General features: G+C 37.9%; 1 protein-coding gene across 1 annotated transcript; it reads left to right on the forward strand.

Annotated features, from left to right (window-relative positions):
• Positions 1-1,199: 1,199 nt before the first annotated feature.
• Positions 1,200-4,264, forward strand: LOC101306618 (peroxisomal membrane protein PMP22-like). Its single transcript, XM_004296339.1, has 7 exons — positions 1,200-1,882; positions 2,069-2,167; positions 2,513-2,614; positions 2,759-2,834; positions 3,247-3,317; positions 3,403-3,488; positions 4,006-4,264. Exons 1-7 carry the CDS (start codon positions 1,811-1,813, stop codon positions 4,055-4,057), a joined length of 558 nt encoding a protein of 185 aa, XP_004296387.1. The 5' UTR covers positions 1,200-1,810; the 3' UTR covers positions 4,058-4,264.
• The last annotated feature ends 5,502 nt before the right edge of the window (positions 4,265-9,766 follow it).

A 9,766-nucleotide genomic window follows, 5' to 3' on the forward strand; every position in this document is an offset into this window, starting at 1 on the left:
TCTGCTGCGAATTATGTGCCCTTTGTCAAGAGCACGCCGAGCTCAAAGCTAGAGGCTTCGATCCCTCCATCGGTACGTACTATTCGACATGAATCGTTTCAATTCCATTGTTATAATCAAAGTTATCTTTCAGTTTTGTTGTGATTTGTTATTGTTATCTTAACAAACACGCACAATATCATATATTATAGGCTGGACTGGGCGACCAACTGCTGTTCCAAAGATGCGTTTCTCCATGTTTAAATAGATACAGTAGCCATCGAACTACAGGAGGAATTACCAACAAACAATTCAAAAGTGATCAAGTTGTTTCAGAGGCGAAGTCTTTATCAATATTCAATCCTTTGCGTAGCTTCCTTTCCTCTCTTTTCTTGGTCATTTCATATAGTGGAAGTCACAGTGAACTGTTGAATAGCTTTCTAAGTCCTTTTGATCAATGACTCCTTGTCTCCTTTAATCTACACACACAAAGAAATTCAAGAGCATTTCTCCATCACCTACTCCATGCTTTTGGAAATGAGAAGGAAATTCAAGAGGAGCTCTAATTGCATATGCCATACGATGATACGAAGCAATTACCTAGTAGTAGTTTGAGTTTGAAGGTTGACTAATTGATCTTTTCAAAAATTTGAATCAATACTTGCTTTTTGTATAAATATGATCTATCTATTGTATGTCTACGCCAAATTCTGTTCTCATCGATCGATCACAGTGAGTTGATTCGCAACTTCCTTTGAGCTTTAACACTATTACTAGATCACATGTTTCAATTTTAAAAATTCATAATCTCAGTCTTAAATGAGGCTCATCCACAACAAACATAACAATTTAACACAAAAATATATTAAACACACAATACGTGACAGAGCCACTTTCATACACGAATAAAATGTATACGTTTTAACTCCTAACTTTTATTCTTTGAATTTCGATAGACTGTCACAATGTAATGGGATTGTTCTAAATTCTTGTTATATAATGTAATTAATTCTATTAAAGAATTTGAACTTGAACATACGTACACGAACTAAACATTACCGTGTAAACATAAAATAGTTTATCATAGCGCAGAACTAAACATTACTGTGTAAACATTACCTGCAGATTAATATGGTCGATTTTATATTGAAAATATGAAACTAAAGAACGGGTTCGTGAGATTGTCTGTCCAACCTCTGAGGGCCAACTGCGATTTGTTCAAAACGAAACACAACAAAAGTGAGCTGCTTATAAATAATTGACAGTTTGCTATTTTTTTGTGTGTGTCATTTTCTAAGTATTCTAGTTTAAAGCTAGCTAGGTTTGCTGAGTATAGGACTTCTGGAGATGTTCATCGTTCACATTGTTAGCTTCGCTGAATAATAAGGCCAATAATCAAAACTGGCCACGAGGCAGAGTGAATAGCCACCAAACCAGCTACAAACCATATAATCGAAACCAAATCATAGCGCAGACCTAAGAAGGATTTAATATGTAATTTTCTGTAAGCATAAACTAAACCTTATGATTTCCAAAACATAAATTTTATTATAGAAAAAAAAAGGGAAAGCACATGTTCATCTTGCCCAACAACTTCTCACACCTTTTTCGTTGTTTCTTGGAAACCTTAAACACTGTTCCCTACTCCCCGTAGTTCCAACAGTTCGTTCTCGTTGATCACTGATCACAACAATCCCACCACCTAACCCCAACTCGTCATTTTGTGAAAGCAACTACTATATATATATATATGAACTAGTTCTATAAACCCCATTTCAATTTAACTTCAGAAGCAGGAGGGAGAGAGAAAGCACTGGACTCACCAATCACCATGTCTGAGATAGTCAACGAGGCTTGGAGAAAGTACCGTATACAACTTCAGTCTTACCCTCTCAGGACCAAGGTTCATTTTCACTCTTGAATCACACTCATTTTTCCTTACATGCAATTTGTTTGTCCCACTCTTCCTTGTGTAGATTCCGTTTCGTTTCAAAGATGATTGCTTTGAGCCTGGTTATGAATATTTTCTGGTTGTTGTATATGAAGTTAATGTCTTTGTTATATTTGCTTTGAATTTTTGGGTTATTAGGCGATTACAGCAGGAGTTTTGATTGGGGTTAGTGATGGCATAGCCCAGAAGATCTCTGGGGTCAAGAAGCTTCAACTCAGAAGACTGTTTCTTATGATGGTATAATTTGTTTTTATCATGGTATATTGGTATTCAAAGACTGAGTATGTTATTTTCTTGTTTCCTATGTGATTTTGGTGTAAAATTATCATACCAAGTATGTGGCTTTTTCTTTTTGAGAAGGATTCCAAGTATGTGGCTTTGTCATACTAAGAAGCCAAAAGTAATGAAATTGAAAGAATTGATTCACAGTTTCTTTTCTCCTCCCGCTTTTGTCAGTTTCGAAGATGCAACTCTCTTATAAACTCATGTATTCGTTAGGTTTATAGCTATGTAATTAAGCTATGCCATGACTTGTGTATATCATGTTGGCATCTGAAGATCACATTTGTGATTTGTTTGCAGCTATATGGGTTTGCTTATTCAGGGCCATTTGGGCACTTCCTCCACAAATTGATGGATGTAATATTCAAAGGAAAGAAGGACAACAGAACTGTTGCAACGAAGGTAAATCTTTTTCTATGGAGTATGATTCTTGTGCTTTCTAACAATGCAACTTTCTTGTTTGTGGCAATTTGCATTATATAAATGCCAAAGTCCTGCTATCAATTTTTTAGTCAAGTACTGATGTATGAACATTTCAATTTTTAGGTTCTGCTGGAACAGTTAACTTCATCTCCTTGGAACAACTTGTTTTTCATGCTGTACTATGGCTTGGTGGTAGAAGGTATGCACTTATCTCAGGCATTTTCTTGTATCTGTTTCTGGAGCAGATTTAAGTATGTTGGGCAACTTATATGGTATGTCTGACAGTATCTCAGTAACTGGTATCCTCGTGACTTGGTTGCTACTTTTTTTTTTTCTTTTTCTTTTTCTGTTGTGGAAAGAAAAGGGATAAGGGGATGTCCATGAGCATGGTAAGGTGTAGGGTAATCTCATTTTTGCTGTTCCTGATTCTAGAGCTTTTTTGAATATTTGTGGTCTTCATTATATTGTTTATCCTTTATTAGGAAGTGCATCTTTGTAAGTGGGGATGACTTTGTAGTTAAAAATTCAGTACTTTGCTAAGGATCATGGCATAAAACTGCAAGTCAAGAAACTAGGATTGATGCATTCTTATTTTTACTCTGGCATTGCAGGAAGACCATGGAGTTTAGTTAGGACAAAAGTTCGAAAGGACTACCCTTCGGTTCAATTGACTGCATGGAAGGTTGAAATATGAACCATGTTTAGCCGCTTTGTACTTGAGGCCCTTATTGAAATTGGTAATAATAAAGTTTTGATAATGGTTGCAGTTTTGGCCTATTGTTGGTTGGGTGAACTACCAGTATATGCCTTTGCAGTTCCGGGTTCTGTTTCACAGCTTTGTTGCTTCGTGCTGGTAAGCTACTATTCTCGGTGATCTCTGCTTGCCTCTTTAACTTGCCTCCCATTATTGCTAAAAGTTGCTGTCAACAAAGATGGTTCTCCAAGGCTGCCATATTCCTCCTTGAATCTGTGCTTCTCAGATAATCTGCACATATCTAATAGACTAATATGTAATAATAATTTCAAAAATAACCACAACTGAAATTCATCGTAAAATCTGTGCATGTCTGATATTTGCTTGTAAGTAACCGTATCAGATATGCCTACCCTAGCATACAACAACGTACACTAGACGGTTCAGGGCACCATTTGAAATAGAAATGTACATGTATCTACCTAGCCCTACTAGTATACAATCACTCTAGACAGTTCAGGCATCATTTGAATTGGTAATGCTAGCTAGTGTCCTTGGTAATCTAAATTTTTTTTAACAAAATATTAGAAACTACATAGTTTTTTGGGGCATGTTTCCAATTTACGTATCACAAGTAAAAGTAACAACTCATTCTTTGGTTGCTTGCTAATTTCAGGGCAATCTTTCTTAATCTGAAGGCTAGATCGGTGGTGATAAAGCAGGCATAGGACTGAAAATCTTTCTTCTTTTCCTTCTTTTGTGAAAATATCTGTTTTCAATTACTATCTTTGGGATAACTTGGTAGCTGTATTACCATTCTGAATGCCTTAAATTTTCATCAACAGACTGCTTCTCTTTAACCGCTGAGTGTCGTCGAATGTACTTAACATGGTAAATCCAATTAAATTTCTAGAAGAACAACACCCTTTCAGTTGATTACGTGACATTTTATTTTTGGGTTGATGGATATTAGAATCTTCGAAGACTGCGATGGATGAACAAAACTGTACTGCATCATTCATGGGCACATAATATGTTCAACGATAATAATAACTCTAGCTAGTTATACTAATAACTCTAGAATTCATTCATCCGCCTAAGAGGTAATCTGTATCCAAGAATGCTCAGTAACCAAAGATGGTTCTTGCCAAATTATTGGTTTCAATTTTTTCAACCACAAAACCAGGAATTTACACTCCTTTGCCTCCATAGTTGATGCAGCAGGCTCTCTGTATCTTATTATAACTTCAAACAACATCCCTCCAACGCAAGATTAATGGTTGTATTTAAAAGATCATCAACTTTTTTCATATAAATTCGTTAATGGTGAATAGGCCCTTAACAACTTTTTTTCGTATAAATTCGTTCTCAGAGATAGCAAGGGTCATAGCTATCCTGAATAACAAATACACAATGACAATAAATAAAAGTTGCCGTAAAATAACAATGAATACCAAGATGTTTTTTACTCGCAAAAACCATGCAACCAGAGAGAAAAACTGCGTGCCCCAACTCTTGAGGGACAAGCCTTTTTACTATGTAAAACTCACTTCTTACAAGATTATAATCTAGGGATACATGAACGACTTGTTCTTCTGCCTAAACTACCCACTAGTCTAGATCTATACTTTCTCTCTTGTTTTTGAGTACTTCACTCCTTACAAGATTACAGTATAGGATACAACAACGACTTGATATCCTACCTAGTCCCAAACTAGTCTAGATCTACCTCTCTTGTCTCTAAGTGGCTACACATGAAGGTATAAGAAGTTTCAACTCAGAACTCAGCTATCACTTAATTGATTCTTCTTGAACACTTCTCAGAAGTTTCACTCTCAGAAACTCAGCTATCCTAAACTGATTCTTTCATGAACCCAGCTACCTCAGCGAGATACATCAGAACTCAGCTATCCTCAGCGGCTTCTTTCATGAACACTTCCGGAGTTGCTACATTACCAACTGATCTCATGGTATGCAGAATGCAATGAGTTTATGAGAAAATGTTTTGTTCAGCTCTAAGGTTTATAATCACAAGAGGAAGACTTAGAGACTAATGAACAATGCAAAGGAAAACCAAAAACTCAACAAAGGGAGAAACCCAACCAAGCAAATGTAGAAACTACATTTTGACAACCATTGAGTAAAGGCAGCCTTGCTCAATATATATAGACTGATGGAGTGCTCTAACAAGAGAGAGACACAAGCCAAAGAGGTGCCACAAGAGGGTAGGCACGAGGGCCAAAGCAAGGAAGGAGTTTTGGACTTTTGTTCTTGGCCAAACTCTGAAAGTGAGAGGTCATATGCAGCTGTCCTAGGCCAAGAAAGAAACAAACAAACAAAATAATTCTAAACAATGTCTGATTTAAAAAGCAAGAGACAAAGGTTTTGCAAACTTTTTCCCAAAAGCATAATATCATAATGGTTTAGCAAACCACTTTTCTCTTATATCAAACAAAGATAGCTGTAAATATTAGTTTGTGTATCACAAACACAGGAAACCACAGCTGGAGCCTAAAAGCTAAAACATGGGTCACGGGTTGAGATAAAGGCATCAAACTCTAGACTAATTTAAGCACCAAGGCATGTCTTTTATCTTAGTTGTCAATTTGAAATTCAAATGAGGATCTCACCTAGACATAGTTCTTATGGAACAAGGGTAAAGAAACTTAAACATAAGACAACTGAACAAAAAATCAAAAAGCTGGAAACCCAAATTTTTAGGATGGCAAGTGACACTGCTATCCTCTATGAAAAACCATGAAATGCATATACATGATGTTACCTGAGTTCTATGAGATCATGTTGGTTCTTCTAGTTCTTCAACTTGTTCTTCAGATGTGCAAGACCAATCTCCCAGTTGCTTTAGGCTTCATAGGTTATGTTTTGTTCTATATAACGATTGTCAACAACCTTATACCTTCAAAACAACCTTATACCTTCAAACTAACATATCACAAAGGATGAACAAGAAAGGTCAGCTTACTGTTTGTTCCTAAACTTCTGGTAATGTTCACCGCTATATGACTCAAAAGGCTTCCACTGCTCCAAGTCTCCAACGAAAAACCGGGGCAGAGCTTTGGACTCACCATGTCTGATACTATGAGCAAGGCGGGAAGACAATATCTTATACAACTTCAATCACACCATCTCGGAACTAGGTTTGTTTCAATTTCATTCACAACCAGTTGTTCTTTACTTTTGAGTTCTTTACAAGTCATCTCATAGATGATATTTGAGACTGGTTTGAAAATTGTTGTTGTTGTATATAAGATTGATTTGTTTGTTTATCTGGTTTGATACTCTGGCTTCGTAGGCAGTAGCAGGGGGAGCTAATTACCAAGAAGCCTCAAATGAGAAGGGTGCTTGATGTATGCAAATTTTGATCATGATGTTGCTGATGCAATTAGAATGAACACGATAGAGAGACATATAAAATCACAATCATACACTGGATACCTAGATATAAGTAGTCAGTTGTTTAACTTGGTTACATTCACTAGCGGGTAAGAACCATACAAAGTTATTTTCTAAGGTAGAAGATCTCATCTTACAAGGTGATTGGAAAGCTCTCTCTCCTATGTAATCTTTAAACAGGGGAAAAGTTATATATGTTCATATGTATGAGTCTTCACTTCCTGCAACAAATGATTGTTGAATCAGGTATTGTGTTTCAACTCTAGGAGATTGCGTGTCCTCGACCATTTGGGCATGGCTTCAACAAATATCTGATGCACATATTATTCAAGGGAAAGGACACATCAGAATGTTGCAAAGAAGGTAAAGTTTCATGCAAGTTTCATACTGTTACAGAGATAATGACTCATAGAAAGCCAGTGTATTGCTTGGGCAATTAACTTAATAACCTCCTCTCCTTGGAACAATTTGCTCTATACCAAGATATTATATAGAGCAAATGGTACAATTACATGCTAGCTTCCTTAAATTGGTACATATAATTTTGTTTTTTTTTTTTTGAAACATGGACGTGAAGCCTTTAATATTGCAACAAAAAATAACAGTTACAACATGACTTATCCGCAAGAGCAACAATATAAAATGTCATACTAGATAGTCTGAAAGCAACCTAAATAAAACTACTATGGAGTTCAACCAAGCAGAAAATAAAACTAAAACTAAGATCAAGAGACCATAACCAACATGATTGGGCATGCCCTAATCCTGGTTTATTAGACAGATTCCGCGTCGGAACCACCCTACACATAGGAGGTATCCCCGGGGCCTTCTTCCTCGACCATCAATGCCATAACAGCCGGCATGGACTCCGAGATAGTAGTAAAAACGTATCCAAACCAGAATGATAGCAGGCCCAAGGCCCAAACCTGCAACCCTAGCACCGTGGAATTGAGGCCCAAAGCCCCCAAAATTCATCACCGCCGTCAACCACCACCTCACCAGAAATTGCCTTTCCGGTCAACCCAGGGTTCTTCAGCAGCCATCTCCGATAGGCATCATCACGATCACTACTCCGGTCAGCCAAGACGAAAGCCGATCCCGTCAGAATCACCATCGCACACGTCGACCATACCTTCATCCTTGTAAGATCCGAATCCAGATCTCCAACACCAACCTGCCTGCCGCTAGCGCCGCCACGGAGGATTCTCCAACCATCATCGCCGATTCGCCGACACCGTGAGATCCTGTGCCAGTCCAGAGTACCGGAGAAACCACTCTGTAGGAGTGGGTAAACCTCCCCTCCACCACCGCAAGGAGATCAGAAGGAAGTGTGATGGGGTTGAGTCGCAGCTCACCCCGTGCCTGAAGCCAACCGGGGCTGACAACACAAAGCCCACCACCGTCATCGTTCCAAAACCCACCGCCGCCATCGGAAGAGAAGAGGGCTAGAGTTGGGAGGAGAGGAAAAAGAGTAGAATTTTGATAGATTGACTTGATCAAAATGAAAAAAATGAAAAAAATGGGGGCATATCCCGTATAGGGTACGGGTACAGGTACAATACATGCAGACACATGTATCCAGATTTACATACGATTATGAGAGTTGTTAAGGTGCGGATGAATTTTACATTATTGAATGATTTTGTAGATCTAGTTATTATATTCATTAACTTTCGTTTTAGATCATTATGCAATGTGACCTCAATCAAAACCTCGCACTACCAGGCGCACGGAACCATGGGAAAGGCTAGTAGGGTTATAGCCTAGACAAAAATTGTTCCTGATATCTACCACGTATGTACAACTCCAAGCACAAAGCTGATTCTAGTTCAGCTGGTTAGGTGTTTCCACTTTATCCCATTTTTTTCATGTGTTCGAGCCTCGATGAAGGCAATCCATGTTGTTTTCATTTTTTCATGCGTTCGAGCCTCAATGAAGGCAGTCCATGCTGTTTTTGTTTGCTCTTTCCCCAATTTTTCTCTTTATTTTTCAGTTTTGTCTCTGTTACCCTATCCTTTTACCCATTTTTTCTTAATTTTTCTTTTTCACAATCTATTAGTTAATATTTCTATAAATTTTGCAAGCATTATTAAAAATAAAAACAAAAAATTATTCGAAAACCTTAAATTAGCGCAACCGAATATCACATCCTGGTTCCGTCACTGTGCACTACGCTTTTGAAATCTCACGACCGGCCCTACTAGCTCTATTACATATTATTATCTTCAAACAAGCGAGTAATTGATCAATTCCAAATCTAGGATTCGAACTCTTCAACTACTATAGCTAAAGAATCAATGGACTTGCATTTATCTGCCTCCACAGTGGTGCATGGCTGCAAGCTCAACCTTTGTGTATCTGGACATGATCACTTCACGCATCACTTCAATGCAGAAATCAATTATTCTGAAGAAAGAGATGGTGAAGAGGATGAAGCGAACAATGGCAAGACCCACTAATGCGGTGCGGGTCCTTTGGGATACATGTACGTAAATATTCCAGTTAGTACATGTGAGAATATTTTGGACTGAATACATGGATTTGGCCAATATATATGGTCAACCGGTCAAGATGAGCTCGACCTAGATACCTGTTCATAGCTGACTCAGCTCTAATCTAAACTTTCCCAAACTAGTCAGTAAGGTAGGGACATCAGAAACAACAGAATAAACAATATATGCAATAGGCAACTTTCCAACTATATATTCCCAACGAATCCCCCTGAGATCTTATTTCATTTATTCATCGGTTCCGGTAAGTTGACGCAGTTCCGCTATTCCGGAGGAACCCGGAACCTCGGCCGGCGGGGATGGCATGGGTAAAAAACTCAATGGGAGGTGAGCCAATGGGTAAAAATCATTCGTACGCGTAGGTAAATCTTGACTTGATGAGAAATCAATCATAAAAACTTATTTACCCTAAGAAGTTACCATCTTGATACGTCTTAATTGGAAACTGATAATGATATGGTGGATTAAGACACCAACCTGGACTAGGAAGGAAACTTCCTTGAGACTAGTTTC

This window comes from Fragaria vesca, linkage group LG4 (assembly GCF_000184155.1).
Source record: "Fragaria vesca subsp. vesca linkage group LG4, FraVesHawaii_1.0, whole genome shotgun sequence".
Lineage (NCBI taxonomy): Eukaryota > Viridiplantae > Streptophyta > Magnoliopsida > Rosales > Rosaceae > Fragaria > Fragaria vesca.

Coding starts and splice junctions, on each gene's coding strand:
- LOC101306618 (XM_004296339.1), top strand. CDS start 1,811: ATGTCTGAGATAGTCAACGAGGCTTGGAGAAAGTACCGTATACAACTT. Junction 1,883..2,068: donor CTTACCCTCTCAGGACCAAG/GTTCATTTTCAC, acceptor TTGGGTTATTAG/GCGATTACAGCAGGAGTTTT. Junction 3,318..3,402: donor TTCAATTGACTGCATGGAAG/GTTGAAATATGA, acceptor TAATGGTTGCAG/TTTTGGCCTATTGTTGGTTG.